Consider the following 18,506-nt stretch of genomic DNA (forward strand, 5'->3'; position numbering starts at 1 on the left):
CAGCTTTCCTGCAGCTTATAATACTTGTGTGATGTATTTATTTATCTATGTATTGCATTTTTATCCTGGCCTTCTTCCAAGGAGCCTCAGTGTGGTGGTAAATGGGTTTTTCCCCTCTTCCATTTTAGTCCTACAACAACCTGGTGAGGCAGGTTAGGCTGAGATAGTGACTGGACCCAAGGTCACTCAGCAAACTTCCATGGCAGAGCAGGGCTTTGAACCTAGGTCTCCCAAATCCTAGTCCGGCCTCTAACGACTACGATACAATATCTTCACGTCCTGCTCCTGGTCTTCTTGGGAACGTCTGGCGGGACACCGAGGAAAGCAGGATTCTGATTTCTGACAGAACTTTTGGAGCCGATTCAGAGCAAGGACTCTTCTTACATTGTTTACTCAAACATATAGCTTTTTTTTTTTTTGGTCCAAACAATTGTGCCTAGGATGGCAGCAGGGTAGCATGGACCTATAAGGGTTACCAACTCTAGGTTGAGATATTCCTGGAGATATTGAGGAGGAGCCTGGAGACGGCCAGTTTTGGGGAGGGGAGGTATAATGCCGTAGAGGTATAATTAAGGTATAATGCCATAGAGCGCAAAGCAACCATTTTCTCCAGGGGAACTGATCTCTGTAACCTGGAGATGAGTTGTAATTCTGGGAGATCTCCAGCTTCCACCTGGAGGCTGACAACTCTAAATGTTTACCAGGTTTGGAAGACAGACCTGAGTTCAGTGATGCTTACTCTCAAGGAAGTGTACATGCATTAGACTGTTTCAGCCTTGTTGATCTGCAGTAGAAAAACAAGATTCGGATCCAGTAGCACCTTAAAGACAAACCAGATTATTAGGGTATGAGCTTTTGAGAGTCAGAGCTTTGATCCTCTAAAGATCCGGACCTGAAAATCTAGTCGGTCTCTACAGTGCCACTGGACCTGAAGTATGCATAAGACTGGTGGAGGTCCACCTCCCTCCTTTTCTTGCTTCCTTCTCTGTGCGCTGTCACGTGAGCACAAGAACAAGGATAGAGTAGAAATCTCGCCAGCCTACGCTCAATAGATGGGGTCCACGAAGGGGATCAGGGCCGCGGGATTAAGAAGCCCGGTATCTCTTTAAGAGCACAATCACTCTTCACTCCACTCCCCCTCCCGGCTCTCGCTTTCTGCTTTGTGTTATGCAAGGCGGGGGCGCTGGAAGAAAAGGCTCTACTCTCTCTTTACCTTTTTTTTTTTTTTTTTTTTTTTGCTTTTAGGGCCGGAGTCGTCTACCCACCCCCCTTCCCGACGATGCTCTAAGCGAGGCCACAAGGAGCGTGAAAGGCCGAGGATTTTGCTCTCTGATTCGCAATCCTTGCTCTCCTTGGGGGAAGAGCAACAGCGAATTCCCCTCCTCCCTTGCCTTGCACATGTTACAATGTGCAACAATCCTCCTTTCCAGTTGCTGCAAGTGTGACACACAAAAGAGAGCCTTGAAATCGACTCAGATTCCCGGATCCCCCCCCTCCTTTCGCGCTCCCCCCCCCCGCCTCCCCTCCTTCCAGCCATTACTTGCTGAACTCTCGGGAGATCTTTATCAGACCGTCTGATCGATTGGGAGAGAGATCTGCCCACCCGGAGGAGGCAGCGAGAGCGCGCAGGGGGCTGGAGTAAGGGGAGAGGAGCCTCTTCGTCGGCCCCGCTTTCTGTGTCGCCGGGGAAGCTTTGCACATCCAAGCAAGCACTGGAACCGGGGGAAAAGTCCTTGCTGGAATTATAATCCTTCCTCTCTCTCTCTCTCATCCCCTTCCTTTCTTTTACTGGTTGGTTTCGCTTTAGGCTCCGCTCAGGAAGGCGGAGGAGGGGCGGGGAGTGAAAAGGAGCGATTAAAAAATGGTGCATAACCGAGGCGATTTTCGGCTGGTTTTTTGGAATGCAAAGTTGACGGCTGCAACAGACCGGCTGGACTTTTCCCTCCGGAGCCCCTGCATGTAACCCTTCGGGCCTTTTCCTCTCCTTTTTCTCCGGAGGAGCTTCTATGGAGAGAATTGTTCGCTGCCTCTGAGCTGGAGGTGGGGAGGGAAGGATGCGGAGTTGAAAATTCTCCCCCCTTTTTTGGAACTCGCCCCCCTTCCTCCGAGCTTTGGTGTCAACGAAGCCCTCCTCCTTTTGTTTGCAAAGTTTTCTTTGCTGGAAAAGGGGAGGGGGGTGCAGAAGGCAGGAGGCGAGAGCCATGGCGTCCGTTTTCACCAACGGACCCTGCCTCCAGAGCGAAGCCGAAGGCATCCATCTCTGCAGGAGCCTCGAAGTGGGCACGGTGATGACTTTGTTTTACTCCAAGAAATCCCAGAGGCCAGAGAGGAAGACGTTCCAGGTGAAGCTGGAGACCAGGCAGATCATCTGGAGCAGAGGCTCGGACAAGATCGAGGGAGCCAGTAAGTGTGTGCGGGCGGCTTCTGGCAATGTAGGGGGGAAACGGCAGAGAATCCGAACAGAAGACTTTAAACATTACCATTATTACGATTTGTTTGAGGTTAAAGTGTATCCTTGTTTGCGGCGAGGGGAGTCCTTACTAGAGGCCTTCTCAGCTAAGCAATGCATGCATTCATTTTGAATTGGAAGGCTGGAGTGCCCTCAGTTCGACTTGCAAGTATGGCCACAAAGACTTTCTAATCTGCCTGTTTGCACATACCCATGTCCCCCATCTGTGGCCTGCCGCCACTCCTCGCTCAATTTACAAGTTTTCCAACCTGGTCACCTGGAGAAAGCCTTGGTGCCTTCCGGAGACCAAAGTGGCGGCTACTGGCAGATCTGCTTTCTTGTACAGTCACTGGTATGTTAATAAAGTGACTGTTTTCTTGGGCGAAGGGTGAAAGGAGGATGTAGGCTTTTCAGTTGCACAGAACTCTGCCTCATGAAGAGTTCTGTATCTCTCCCCTTGCCAGATACCTTACGTACGGAATATGTTAGCCATAATTTCAGGACTCGAATCCTACTGTTCTATGTTAGCCATGCATGCCGAATGCTTGTATGTCCGTAAAGTTCAAATGAAAACAAGCTCTTAACCTGAAATCCTGTGCACACTTAATTTGGTGCTAAGCTATATCGATGGCTCTTATTTCTGAGCAAAGGTAGATATCTATTCTTTCCCCACCATCTGCCATTAAAAAATCCGATTTGGCCACTTTGCCAATCCAGGAACAACTCTTCTTTTTTATTATGGACATTTTTGGGCCAATGAAGGGTTTCGGTCTTGATCACCTGACTCTACATATTCCAGTTCTTCTAATACTGTTGAGATGTTAGAGCTACAAGAGGAAAACAGATTTCCTGTTTTTCTCAACTTTGGGAAAAATTATAAAAACATATTTTTGTTTTGAATCAGTTCTTCTCTATTAAGGGAGCCGATTTGAGACTCTGACTTTCTAAAGCTTGATAGTATGCTTGTGAGTTTAACCAGTAGGTTTGATTTAAATTGCAGTTGGCATATTGTAAAAGGGAGTAAAGGCTGGGGGAATGCAATTTTCAAGCAGCGTGAAGCTTTTTTTTTTTTTTAATCCTCCTCTAAATGAATTTCTAGACCTATAGTCTAGAAAATAGTTGTTCACCTGGTCATCTTGGTCAAAGAAAAATTTCCTCTAGGTAACTAAGAAGGATGTATAACCTAGGCTTGTACTTGTTCTTCCACCACCACCCCTTTCCTGCCAGCTTTGGTGTAAATGATGATGAATATGCTGGATTTCAATTAATACTTTTTATTTTTTTAATTTTTTTTTATTTTGTAAGCCACCTTGGGTAGGTTCCTGGAGAGGTGGCATAGCAATTTTCTACGTAAGCAATGTGAATTCATTTATGACATAAATGTGTGATAAGAGATTGCAGGTATGAGAATAGCGAGCAAAAACCTGTACTGGCCAGTAACTTTTCTTGACTTGGTAAAGTGGAAATCCTCAGTGTCTCTCTGGGGTTGCGCAAGCATATTTTATCGTGTGTGGAAAGAATAATATTTCATACAACACCAATTTACAGTACAATACAAATTTAAACTGTTGAGTGTGTTGAGCTAGTGTGGTATAGTGGTTAGAGTGCTGAACTAGGATCTGGGAGACTCAGGGGTGCGTTAGCACACTGCTGTGGAAGCTTGCTTGGTGATCTTGGGCTGGTTATACACTCTCAGCATTACCTACCTCATAGGGTTGTTGTGGGGATAAAATAGAGGAGAAGAGAACTATGTAAGCCACTTTGAGTCTCTGTGTGGGAAAAGGAGGGAGGTGTAGATGAAGCAAATAAATAGATGGAATCCAGCTGTACTAAATGCTTCAAGAGAATTTGGATGGAATTTAGTGCCAGGTAATTAGAGCAGCTAAGATAGTAGCACAACTGTTCCATTTTTTCCTGCCATGAGCTACATATCAATCTACAAGTCACAAGCAGTATAGCATCTTGTGACACCTGAAAGTTAAGCATTTTATTGTGGCATCAGCTTTTGCAGGCAACAGCCCGCTTCATCAGAAATATGATGCATTGTCTCCCATTGGCAGGTACGTACATAAAGTTGCACATGAAAAGATACAGAAGAAGAAAAGTTATAAGCACTGGGCCCAAAACACAATGGCGTGTAAGAGGCTCTGTGACGTTTCTGTGTAACTTCCAAATGTTTACTTTCTGTATTTCATGACCTTACTGCATATTTTTTTTCTCCTCCATACCGGTGTGTGGGGGGTGAGAAGGTGGATCTAAACTTATACGCCACAATAAAATTGTAAGTCTTTCAGATGCCACAAAACTCTGGTTGTATTCTTGTGCAGCTGGCTAAAATAGCAACTCCTGCAGAATTGGCAGAGCAAAAAAATCTGACTGTTCAGATAAATCGTTAGTAACTAATTTATCAGCCTTAGACAGATGTTTTCCCAGCTGGATGGCAAATTGATTAGCTGTAATCCTCTGGTAAATCCCTGCTAGAGGATCCTTTAAGCATCCTAATTTAATATTGCTATCTAAGCTTCGCACATGTTAATTTTGGTGACTGTAGAGCAGTTTAAATTGGGCTCCTAACCAGGGGAGGAGGGAGGTAAGATCCCCTGGTTAAGGGGTAAGATCTTTCGCATCTCTTCTTTGTAATGGAGTTTTTTGTGGGTGCAAATAATGATTTGGCAGGAGGACAGGGTCCTTTCCCCTTTTTGCAGCCTTATGTACCATGATTGATTGGATGCTTTTTGTGCTTCTCTAAGCTGAATGCCAATTGTATGCCATTTGAACAGCTTCCATAGTCTGAGTAAAGTGTAGCCAAAAACCCTGGGTAGCCAAGATTGCTGGTGATAGGTGTGGTCTAGAGATATTTTAGGTGGTCAAGTAATCAATGAGTCCCTCAGCAGTCCATAAGGACTTGAATGTATCTATTGATTTTTTTTAAAAGTGTGGTAAGCACTCAGAATTCAAGACAATGGTCTTGCAGTGTACCAAGGGTACATAATTAAATAAGATTGTTAGTTGAAGCTTCCCCAAAGAAAATTGTTTCTGATCTGTGACTTCTATTCCCTTTTGTCCATTAGAATAAGGACTGAAAGACTTCTGGTGGCAGCCATGCTGCTGCTATTTGTAGAGCCAGTGTGGTGTAGTGGCTAGAGCACTGGATTCGGATCGGGGAGGTTCAGGTTTGAATTCCCGCCTTGTTGTTAGAGGTTGCTGGGTGACTTTGGGCCCGTCACACACGCTCTGCCCTACCTACTTCACAGGATTGTTGTGAGGATCAGATGAAGGCGAGGAGAAAGTAAACTGCGTTGGGTCCTCGTTGGGGAAAAAGGCGGGATATAATAAGCGAAGTAAATAAATTAATTCCCTTGGAAAATATTATGCTTGAAGTGATATATGATTTTTTTCACTTTATCTGTGGTAGAGGTTCGTTCAGTCACACAAGTTGTCACTCGGTACAGCAGTCAGCAACCCATGAAAATTCTTGTGCGAGTTTGTTGTAGGGCTGAGGATGATGCAGAAGTGGGCTTTTCCGTGTTTGTAAAACTTTAGCATTAGGTGAGTCAGTCCCAAATTTTAACACAGATTCCTGAGCAGGATTTAAGGCTTTATCAGAGATTTTGTTCTTGGAGAGTGCCACATGAGCATTATAGCAGAATGTGTAGCCCAAAGGCCAATCCCGTGTCTGTTTTTGTGCCCCCTGCCCCTTATTGCTGCCTCATATTTAATGGGAAGAAGACAGATAAGCAAAACAGCCTGCTGATTACTTGTATTTATTTTATTAATATCTTAACATTTAAAAAGCAAGAAACCTTGCTTGCTGGCTGCAATTTTTGAGACTAGAGATGAAAACCAATTCATGTTAACTCGGCAAAAGAGAGTGCTTCTTCAGGCAACACAGAATTAGCTGGTAGAACTTGACACCATGAGATGTAGCTATAACCTCTAGTTTAGCATGCTATAAAAGGGAATTGGATGTATTTATGGGGGATAGGTCCACAATGGTCGGATGAGACCTCCATGTTTCCGAGGCAGTCTGTCTCTGAAGAACAGCTGCAGTGGGAAACGACAGGGGCAGATGTATGATGTAGAGGTTAAAGACAACCTGGGCCTGTTGTGCTCTGAATCTTCCTGGGTTACCCTGGGCCAGCACATTCGTTCTTGTTCTTGTTGTGTGGTTAAAATGATGAAAACAACTGAGTATGCCTCTTGGAGCTCCCTGGTGGTAGGGTGGAATAAAGGAGTACTAAGCAGATAAACATTGGCTTTAGTGTTGCTTTTGGGGCTGTCTGGGACACCTGGTTGGCCACTGCAGGAGACACAGTGTTGACGTAGGGGGACCATTGGTCTGACTGAGGAAGGCTCCTGTTACATTCTGCTAATGTCACTTACACATTTTCATCTGCAGTGTTTATTGTGTTGAGAACACTTTGTGGGTCTACTCTGTGTCTCACCCTCAGCCAGACACTTACCTGAAAGAAAAACCCACAAGTGTTGACAGCCGATAAGAGGGCCTTGTGTTCATCAAATCAGCCATCACTTTGTCATGCCTCTCCAAAATCTACCTTTGTAGTAAGGTACAAATCACTGATTTCGTATCTTTCTATAGTGAGCCCTTGATCACTATAGCAACAGATTGGAAGGAACATCACTTCAACTGTGATAAGAATATTTTTCCACTGCTGTGAAACCCACAGTCCTAGAGCTCTGAACTTGACAACACTGGGCCCGTTTGTCCCTGCGTTCCTGCTTAGTTGTTGTTGGCCGAATTAAATCGTGCTGGAGGGTAGTGGATATATTCCATGACGCCAACGTAGTGAGAGTGCCTGTGATGTGAATTCTTTCAGGGGTATCCTCCACTTCATTGGTTTCCGTCCCAAGTCTTAAAAACTGGACGCAGGAGAGATGCAGTTAATGTTATGAAGCTTGTTATACCCATTACAATGTACTTTGAGTTACGGGCAGGTTCTCCTTTTGGCAGAGTGGCATGGCTAGAAATGTGGAATAGTCTTGCTTTTGTGTTTCCCACTCTCTCCGTTCCCTGGCTTTTCTGAAATCTTCCTCTTGAATTGCTCCTGAGCTTGGAAAATTGTAAAATTTGTTGAGATGCTATGTGTGTTGGAGAGAGAGAGGGAGATTTCCTTATGAAAAAACATCATGTTTTATTTTCAGGAAACCAAGCAGAACATAAATATTTAAGTATTTTTGTAGATTTCAGCTTTTTCAAGATTTTCTGGCCTATTTTGGATGGACCTATGCACGCAAGCAAGACTGTCTAGCACATTTCATCTTGCCCATCCCCCAAGGAGCTTAGGATGGTAGATATGTTTGTCCCATTGTTGTTTTATCCTCACAACAACCCTAAGGGTTATTAGGTTGGAAAGTATATGACTGGCCCTAAGTCAGCCATTGAACTTCATATCAGAGTGAGGATTTGAACTTGGGGCTCCCATATCCCAATCTGGCGTTCTAGCTATATTTAAACTGGTGAACAAGGATTAGGAACCCTGGGGCGTGGATGGGGCTGTCATGTTACTGTACACCTGCATGTGTGGTGGAATTGAATTAAGGTACAAACCCTGAGGGTACTTAAAATGATAGTTTTGAAGGATGTGGCATTCAGAAATTCTCTCCCCTGTATGGCTCCCTGCTCTTCTTTGTGACATCCAGCCACTTGTTCAGATACTGCTGTTTTAAGTAAACAAAAATCCAGGTTTTACAGAGACTTGAAATTCAGAACGATGCATGAAAAAGGAGCAGTTGTAGATTTGCATTGTTAGTGTAATTGGAGTGATTCTGAGAAAAATCTTTGCTGATTGTACCATTCACTTCAATGGGGGTCAAGCTGTGATTGGCATACACTCAGTGTCTGTATTTTTTAAAAGTCTGAACATTGCTGAACATATACACAGGTGGAAAAAAATGACAGCATTTGCCTAATGAGAATTATTAATTGTTCAAACAGAATTTAGGTTCTCTGTGCGGCCAAAGATCTTGGTAGGAGACCTTATTGTCCTTGGTTTTTGAGTTTTAACAGGTGGCTTTAGCACACATTGTCAAACATCTCCCGGCAACCTTAAGGACTAGAATAGTTTTAAAAAGAAAGAAAATTTCACATTTAAAGCACGGATATAATATTTAAATGATTAGAGTACTATCGTGTGCCGTGTTGCAGTCTTTTAAGTTTTTTAAAATTTTATGTTCTTAAACTGGAGTAACTCTGTACAGGATTGCTTTGTAAGTAATATGGAGTTCTTTATCATTTATATATTGCTATAAACTTTTAAATGCTTTCCAAGATTGGAAAACTAGCAGAGATAATCTGTGTCTGCTGAATGTATATTTTTCTACACAAGACTGACCTCAAAGCGCTTTAATGTATTAATTATTCTTAACAAAAATGAGTGGCAAAGCTGATAATATATATGTAGGCTCAATTGTGAGCTTGTTAATGTTTAAATGATAAACACTTTGATAGTTAGGTGACTGTTTTAGTAACTGAAATTGACATCTTTTAAGTATAAGAAGATAAATTCTGCACCTGGTTGTGAAATAGACATGAAATATTATAGTTAAACTGCCCTGAACTTCAAGCATCCATTACTGTATTTATCTGACAGGAAGATAGTCACAAATGTAAGATGTCCCCCCCTCTAAACGAAAGAGAAGGTTTCAGGCAAAAGCAGATGACCTTGAGGTGACCCCCTTACCCAGATGAGATTGCAGAGGCTGTGCTCCTTCTGACTCCACATCTTCTACCACAAGCCAGGAGGTGCGGAGGCAAAGCTGATTGGAGGGACCAGAAAGGGTGCCACTTGGCTGGGTTGGGGTTGTAGCCCCCTCCCCACTCCTTGTAGGGAAGTTGAGGACCTACTTTATTTTTTTAGTATGTTTAGATGGGGCAAGCGCAAGTATACAAATACTCCAAATGGAACCACACCATTAATATCTGTCAAAGGCTATCTTATAGTTCATCTTTTCCCTACTCATGTCTAACACTGAGTTCGCCTTTTTGATTACTCCTGAACATTAGTCTTGTACACACGTTACAGTAAATATGCAGACATTCTGCATTTGTGCACAAAACTTCTCTTTGTAAGAAAGACCCGTGTGTTCACCTTCAAACCACAAGTGGGAACCAGTGCCTGGATGAAGGGCGAGTTTAAATCATGAAATCAGTTGTACATACGTCAAATGTCGTATCAGAAGTATTCAGTGTGTGTACAAAGAACAAACATGTGCATGCTGTATGCAGGTTGTATATGTGTTCAGTATAATCTGTATACAGGGTTTGTGAGCTGGAACCTTTCAATGAACTAGCTCTTTTTTGATGTTTGAGTGTAACTGGAGGCTGCCGACTGTACATATTGAGAGTGCATCCTATCCCTGATCCTCCCAGTATTCGTGTTTGCCATGTTGGCTGAAAGGGGCAACGTGGACATTTACATGCTTGTACAGCCTCTGTACATAATACATGGTTGGCATGTACTAAAGCTGAAAATACATGTGTTGGTTCTTTGACACAACATGGCAACTACATGGCTCAGGAGGAACAACCTGTGATTGCTAGCTTCCCAGTCCTTATGGACTGCAACATCTGAACAGGGCTATTGTCAATTACAATCCCCTTTCCTAGTAGTTGGAACCCTTTTTGACTGCATCTTGGAAGCTCATTCACCATCTGTTTTAGTTTCTACCAGCCTAGATAAACTGGGGTTATCTACCAAGTGTCTCTCTTACCTATAGGGTTTTAGCTTACTGGCACCCGACAGTGAGGCATTGATTGACTTCTGGGATCCCTGCTAATAATTGCAGTTGATCACAGTCTTTCTGCATCCAGCCTGGTCCATTAAATGAGATCTATGACAGACTCTTGGATGTTGTAACTAGAAAGGAGATGCTTCTATAATTACCACTTTCTAGACTATCTCGCTTTTAAAAATAGATGAGATTAAAGACTCATTCCAATCATTTGGTGCTGGCTCTTCCTTCCAGACTGTATGCATTAACTCCATTTGTACAGTGCTCTTTCCCTATATAAGCAACGCCGTTAGTGCTTTTGTCTATTGCATCGGGCTGATTATTTTAAATGGGCTAATGCAGGAAATAAGCTCCATAGGGCCCAGAAGGTTCATGTGGCCCAGGATGCAAATGATCCTTTTAGACCTCTATAAACTATAGTATTTTCTTTCATTATCCGCATGTGGGGTAGCAGAGAGAGTGAGAGATGATGGCAATATGGCAGCAAATAGACCCTTGAAGAAACCAGTCCTAATACACAAAATTGCTAAACTTTAGAGGTGTCCCTTTTCTTCCTTTTAGGGTAACCGTTTCAGAATGCAAATATTGTAGAGGATGGCTGGATTTTGATGTGAGCAGACCAAAGTTGTTGGTGATGTGTCTGAGCCTGGTTTATTCTTGGCTTGTACCCCCTCTTTTCTTGAGCAAGCCGAGACCAAAGACTTTCTGCTTTAGGAAATCTGTTTCAGTGTCCAAATGTGGGCCCTCTAACAAAGTGGGGGTTTATTTCTTTCCCAGTAACTGGGATTAATCCATAGTTTGGAATCTCCGTTATTCAAAAGGAAGTGGGAAAGGTGTCTGAACACAGCCTGTGTGTTGCGTAGCCGTTGACTATTGTTTGGCATCTGCCATGATTATGCAAATTATGTTAATTGCATGACATTAAAATTGTAAATTAGATGATTTCAGTAAATGTGTTTTTTCTCCTGTGATTTTTTGGGTTATTTTCTGAAAGATTGGTTCTGCAACCTCAGGCTCAAGTATTGAAACAGATATAAAATGTTCCAATAACACAGAATGTTTGCCCTATTTTCCTGCTTTTTTCCAGATGTGCCGTCAAGAAAAATAGGGGGATATCTTAAACTCCCATACAATTTACATATAGTAATTAAAAACTTGTGTATAATCTTCATCCTACATTTAATGTCATCTTCATTTCTGTTAGTACTTGGTGCTGGTTGCTAATTCTCCAAAGGTACTGCAAGACTTCTGTTTATTTTTAAGGCACTTAAGACAGGCCCACATCTGTATTATGTGGACATTTCTGCTAAGGGCTGAAACTCAGGCTGTAGAGGTAGTGCGTTCCTCCCACACCTCCTTCACGAAAGAGGAATTGTTTGTTGTGCTGTGAGAATTCCAAGTATGAAAGAGTTGAGAAGGTGACTAAAGCTGCTATCCTGTGCACGTTTATTTTTTTATGCGTGCTCAGTAGTAATTCTAAGTGTGCCCAGAATCAGATATGTTATAGGCCATAGACTCCCATCTCCCTGCTTTGGAAACCCAAATGAAAGCATTTCCAACTGATGGCTGCCCAATCTGTGCTTGAAAACTTCCAGCATATGTGGGAGGTCTCTGTCGACAGCTGGAGAAACAACAATGTAGAAGGGGAAAGTGGTAGTCCTGATGTCTTTACAGATGGATCTATCTAAGTAAGAGGAGTTCTGGATTTCAGTTGTGTGTGAGTGTATGGGAGGGGGAACAGGGAAGGTGAGTAAGAGGTCAATGTCATGTTATTCCAAGTTTTGCTAGCAATTTTATTGTTGTTGTTGTTATTAAGTATTTTGATAGAAACAGATGTGATACTATAAAATCACAAAGAATGTAAACTTAAAATGTAAACTTGGCGGGGAGGGGTTTTGTGAAACTAATATATTTGTAGTAGCATGCCATCAGCTATTCAGGGAAAAGTGATTTGCTTATAATCCTACCATGAGCCCCCTTGTTGATTCGATTTGTGTGCCTGTATATTTCTCATGATGTTGCAGGCTTAAGCGTTGGAGCAGGATTCAAAACTGTGTTGGGAAAGGTAGAGGGTGGGGTGTGGAGATGGTTATTGAGTAGTACTTTTATTAATAAAATGGGAAACACCAGTGTTATACTCCCTGCAAATCTCTAGAAACAGATTCCATACTATCAGGTAGGTAGATTACTGTGATAATATTGTGTTAGTGGAGGTACTCTTCACACACCACTGCTATTCTCTGCATCTGTTTACAGTTTTAGCATTTAGACCTCTTATTTAGATCTTTCCGGAGATCATATTTCTCAGTAGCTTGCAGTGAGGGAGAGGGTTTAAAGCGGCCGGTCTCCTTCCCCCAGCCCTTTGACCCTCAGCAGTGAAATACTTTCTTTTTGTGTAGCAAGAGGTTCTAAACTAGAGTTTAAGACTGTCTGGACATTATGCCTCTTTGATCTTGTATTTATTTACTTCACTTATACCTTGCCTTCCCAATGGGGAACCAAAGCAGCATATATCATCTCCATTTATCCTCACAACAACCTTGCAAGGTAGGTTAAGCTGAGAGTGATGGCCCAAGATCATCAAGTAAGCTTTCATGATAGAGCAGGAATTTGAACTTTTGCCTCCTAGATCCTAGTCTGACACTCTAATGGTGTCTCTCTTTCAGCGATGACCCTGGGTTTTGGACGAGATGAGGGAAAGGGTTTGACAGCAGGTGGTCATTGACCAATAAAAGGCCTTTTGCCTAAGCTCAGAGCATGCCTTCATTCGCTCAACTTTTGGCATATTTTCCAGTGCTGTCTATTGCTTCATTTTGGAATCCCAGCCCTCTGTGGAGATGTGTTCACACTCTTCTCCAGTTGTCATGATCTTGGAGATTTTAGCTGGTTGTGAATCCTCAGGAGTTGTTGGCCACATGAATACCAACTCCAGGTATGGTAGATCTGCTTACCTGTAAGATGAAAATTTCTTGCACTCTTGAATTCCTCTCATTACTTGGGAGTAAAAAATAGGTGGCGGAAGAAGCTTTTGAGTGCTTCTTTGGCAGGAAACCAAGTGACTTATGCATTAAGTCTCCACAAAAGAAGGCTGTCTCAAAAAGTTAAAATAAGATGGTTATTAAACCTGGTGACTGACTAATCTCATCCATAGAACACTGCTGTAGGGAGCTGCAGATCCTGACTGCCAGATGAATAGTCTCAAGTTGCTGTGCCGCAAATGGTGCAGTAACCACTAAAGGAAGCAGAGAAACGTTCTTGTTGAGCAGATGTTCGGTAATCAGTTACAGGTCAAATGAAATCTGCCTTGGGAAGCTTGCTTTCAAGCTCTATTATTTTTAAAATGACGGCTGTTTCTTTGAAATCTTAAGACAAAGGAGAGCTCTAATTTTTGTCTCAAGTGTTGTCTTCCTCTCTTTTTTTGAAGGGTATTAGTGTAGAGTCGGAAAGAAAATCTGTACTTAGTATACCTGCTACAATGTATGTTGGCTGCTTACAGTGCAATCTATTGTGTACTTGGGAGTAAGACCCATGGAATTCAGTGTAGGATTGTGCTGTTAATTCTCTAGCTATGTAGCAAGGCAGCCCACTAAAACAAATTGAGGGTTAGAGCAGGCACAAGTAGTATATAAATGAAATGGCATCAGACATCATTTGTAGGTAGCACTAGGCATACAGATTATAGGACTGGGCTGAAGTCCCAGATGGTACCCAACCCTTCTGTCACCTGTCACATGCCTTTAGGTAAAAGAGGTAGCAATCTCAAACCGATATTACATGTCATTCGGTCAACATTTGTTCTCTTCTGAGGTCCTCCCCCCCCCTTAAAACAACTACAACAAACAGAAACATTCCATTTGGAGTGCTGTAGTCTGTTTGTCTCAGTGGCTATGGTACATGCATGTTTTCCGTAAAGATTACTGATGCCGTGTGAAACATTTGCCTCCATAGCCAGTGTGGTGTAGTGGTTGGAGTGCCAGACTGGGATCTGGGGGAGACAGGTTCAAATCCCTACTCTGCCATAGAAGCCTGCTGGGTGACCTTGGGTCAGTCGTACGCTATCAGCCTAACCTACCTCACAGTGCTGTTGTGAAGTTGAAATGGAGGTGAGGAGAATAATGTAAGCTGTTTTGGATCCCTGTTGGGAAGAAAGGTGGGATATAAGGTGCTGGTATCGACTTTATAGCCCTAAATGTCTTGGGACCAGCATACTTGAAGGACCGCTCACTCTCTTAGCAACCTACCTGGCCACTAAAGTCATCTTCTGAGGCCCTGCTCCAGTGGCCCCCACCGTCTGAGATTAGGCTGATTTCTGCCTTTTAAAACTGTCAAGAGATGAGATTCCTTTAAAAAAAATTTAGACCAGCGATGCTCAGCGGCTCAGAAGCTGCATGTGGTTCATTGACATGCCATTTGTGCTTCTTCTGAGCACAGTTTCCCAATGTGGCCCCTGCCCCATGTTTCAGAAAAGTGGTCAAGGGTGTTACAGGGTGGGGCTTGTGACTGACAGGTGTTTTACACCTTGAAACAGCCACAGCCGGAGGAATGGGTGAGCGGTAAGGCTCCCTGAGATACGGGCCGCGTGTCAGGGAAGGTAGTAAATGTGGCTCCTTTGGTTGATAGGCGTTGCATATGTGGCTTTCAGTGATGTGCAGGGTGAAGACTACTGCTTTAGACTGTGTCATTTGGATATCAAGACCACACTGTAAGGCCGTTCATGGAACTGCTGTCATACTCAAGGGCATCTTCAATTTAACTGGCTTTCGGTAAACATGGTTCATGATCATATGGGATGGCTCTGGGCTGTTACGTTTTATGCTGGTACATACAGTTTTTCAGTCTGCTTTTGACAAGGTTCCTCATGATGTTCTGATGGGTAAACTGGTGGCCTGTGGCCAGGACTGTAGGATGATTAGATGGATAGGGAACTGGCTAAGTGCACCCAAAGAGTAGTTGTCGATGGCATCATGTCTGATCGGAGGGAGGTGTCTAGCGGAGTGCCAGAGGGCTTGGTTCTGGGCCCAGTGCTTTTAAATATTTTTATAAATGATCTGGATAGGGTGTGAATGTGAAAGTCTTACTCATTAAATTTGCAGATGACACTAAACTGGGGAGAGTAGCAAACAATCTTGATGATAGGGATAGAATTCAACGAGTTTTGAACACAGTGGAAAAGTGGGCAGATTTGAATAAGATGCCATTTAACATGAGCGGGTTGGGACCGGCATGTCTTCGGGACCGCCTCCACCTGTATGTTACCTGGAGACTGCTTCGATCAGCAGATAAATGTTTACTGGTGGTTCCCAGCCCTAAGGAAGCCTGCCTCACTTCAACCAGGGCCATGGCCTTTTCAGTCCTGGCCCCAGCCTGGTGGAACGCTCTGTCAATGGAGACCCGGGCCCAGCAGGACATATTATCATTCTGCCGGGCCTGTAAGACAGAGGTGTTCCGCCAGGCGTTCGGCGGTTGAAGGGGGTGGTGCCATGTTGGCCTCCCACCTTTGGGGTGGGGGGGTTCTCCCCACCATTGCACCTTAATGTATCTGGTTAATTTATTTCATTATTGTTTATTGTATGTTGATTTTAGAATTGTTGTTTTCTTGCTTTTATTGATTTTAACTTGTCCACTGCCCAGAGCCCCTGAGGATGGGCGGTTTATAAATTGTAATATTATAATAATAATAATAATAATAATAATAATAATAATAATAATAATAATAATAATAATAGCCAGGTTTCCCCCATGGGTAATAAAAATGCAAAGCATACATATTGGATGAGGGTAGCAGTGTGTGTGAACAAGATTTTGGGATACAGGTGGTTGGGAAGCTAAATATGAGCAGTCGGTGTGATGCAGCAGCAAAAGAAGCGAATGCAATCTTGGGGTGTATCAACAAAGCCATAACATCCAAATCACAGGATGTCGTTGTCCCACTATATACTGTGTTGATCAGGCCCTACCTGGAATAGTGTGTACAGTTCTGGAGGTCTCACTTCAAAAAGGATGTGGACAAATTAAAACGAGTGCGGAGGAGAGCAACCAGGATGATCAGGAGCCTGGAGACCAAACCCACGAGGAAAGACTGAGGAACCTGGGAATGTTCCGTTTGGAGGAGGGTGAAGGGGGACAGGGTTACCCTAAGTATTTAAAAGGCTGTGACTTAAGAGGAGGGAAGTGAGCTGTTCCTGTTGGCACAGAGTATAGGACTTGCAATGATGGGTTTAAACTACAGTTGGGAAGGTACCAGCTGGATGTTAGGAAAACTCCATGTTAAGAGTAATTCAGCAATGGAATCAGCTGCCCGGGGATGTGGTGGGTTCCCCCTCATTGGCAGTCTTCAAGGAGTGGCTGGACGAATACTTGTTGGGGATGCTTTAGGCTGTTCCTGCACTGGGCAGGGGGTTGGACTAGATGATGGTCTGTAAGGCCTCTTTCAACTCTATGAGATGTAGACACATTCTCTTGTGTCTTCTGTCTTTAGTCCAAGCATTACCTACTCCAAGGCAGAAGTCCTGTGAATGTATAGTTTATCTTTTCAGACTTCCATTCTGGACTGCCACTGCATACTTCCATTCCCCCAATCTAAGGCTACTTCAGAGCAGTTTGAAAGGACAAATGCAAACTGCCTCCCTCAATAAGTTGATGTCAAGGCTTGTTCCTGTTATCCTCTCTAAGGAACAGTGGATGTTGCATTAGAAGTGATTTTGTACCCTCTGTTAAACTTTAATACCATTCCTTCTATTGAATTACTGTTGAATTCTTGACTATTCAGACAAGAAAAAAATGGCCTTTCTAATCTTCATATAGCAGCTGTTGACATTTCAGTAATATTGCGTTGTCTTTAGTTTAGGCACATGTTCTAAGAAGGACATAAACACATGCACAGGTAATGGCAAAATGGACTTTTGGTCATCTGGCACATCGTTCACTGTATAAGTAAGAAACATCAATTTGAGCCGGCAAGCCTGCATCTTCCTGCTGGGAAGTATGCAGCCTCTTTGTTATCTATGCTGCTTTACAATCTGTTTGGGGGCGGGGGAAATACACTGTTTTTGTATGGCAATTTGGTAACACACACGGTGGGTTTTTCAGACATTACATGGGTTTTTGGATAGGCGTTGCTAAGATTTCATGCCATTGGAGACAAAAGCTAAGTTGGAAGTAATAAGTGGAGTCTGTGTTTTGACTTTAAGCTAATATGTTAAAATGTGGCTTACTTAGTGTGTTGTATTTCTGGATTTATTTATTGTTTTGTGTTTGTTTATCATGTACATAACCATCAGGTGTTTGGTTAAGCTGCAGCTTTCCATGATGTCTGAATTGGTGTCATTTTTGACTGACAAACTAGAATTCAAAACCATGATGGGAGGCGGATTTGCAACCATAGCTTGCATTGACTAGGGCTTGGTGTAATGTTTAAATTTACCTACTAAAATTAAACTGTTCCTTTGTCTGCAGGGGCTGCTAAACCGCAGAGACAAGAGAAAATTTAGCACTTCTCTTCAGAAGCTTATGAGCATCTGAAAGTCAAGCAGCTTTGATTGTAGGCTTAGAATCTCAAACCATGGTGTGGGTTTTAAACTACGTATCTCTGCGTTTTTATTCCACCTACCTCCAAGGAGCTCTGGGTAGCATGCCTAGCTCCCCACTTTATCCTCACAATAACCTGTGAGGTATGTCCTCTGAGAGTGACTGTCCCAAGTAAGATTCACAGCAGAGTGGGGATTTAAATCCTAGTTTAGCCTTCTAATTACTCGACCACACTGGCCTGTCTCCCCCTTCCCATGAAGACCTCCCATGATTAATCCAAAACTATGGGTTGGCATGATACCTGAATTGAGTCTTTGTTGTCATCCAAAGGGTCTGAATCAGCTGTACTGCTTTCCTCCGCAAAAGGGTTCTTTCAGTGTTCATGGTATGTAGGTGATGGGCATTGGACTTGGGGTTTCAACTGCCATAAGCACCCCCCCCCCTGCACTGCTGCTTAGCTCAAGGCTTTCTAAGCTACATCAGAGCAACTGAGCACTTGCCACTTCTGCCTGTCAAAATCAGCTGTGACATTGGAGAAGTTCAGACAATGGTTTTTAAAGAGGTAGGAGCAGGGTAAGAAAAAACATCCCATGCTCGGCCCCCACAAAGGAAGGAGGGAGAGCTCAGCCAGCCTCACACCGTGTGCAGCTTGGTTGGGCACTTCCTACAGCTCTGCTGGGCCAGGGTGTGGCCATCTGCATGTTGCTTCCTGCTTCTCCAGGCCAGAAGCCACTTTCTTCAAGCCAAGTACAGCCCTTCTACCCTGGACTAAGCTGGC

At 43.4% G+C, this 18,506-nt stretch overlaps 1 protein-coding gene across 3 annotated transcripts in view; it reads left to right on the top strand.

Moving 5' to 3' along the window:
- The first annotated feature begins 1,425 nt into the window (after positions 1–1,425).
- The window catches only part of PLCG1 (phospholipase C gamma 1), a 118,592-nt gene continuing 101,511 nt past the window's right edge, over positions 1,426–18,506 (top strand). For all 3 annotated transcript variants that reach the window (XM_054980004.1, XM_054980005.1, XM_054980006.1), the window contains exon 1: positions 1,426–2,403. In XM_054980004.1, the coding sequence (XP_054835979.1) occupies positions 2,202–2,403 (202 nt within the window). In that variant the 5' untranslated portion in view covers positions 1,426–2,201. The remainder of the gene's footprint in view (positions 2,404–18,506) is intronic.

This window comes from Eublepharis macularius, chromosome 5 (genome assembly GCF_028583425.1).
Source record: "Eublepharis macularius isolate TG4126 chromosome 5, MPM_Emac_v1.0, whole genome shotgun sequence".
Classification (NCBI taxonomy): Eukaryota; Metazoa; Chordata; class Lepidosauria; order Squamata; family Eublepharidae; genus Eublepharis; species Eublepharis macularius.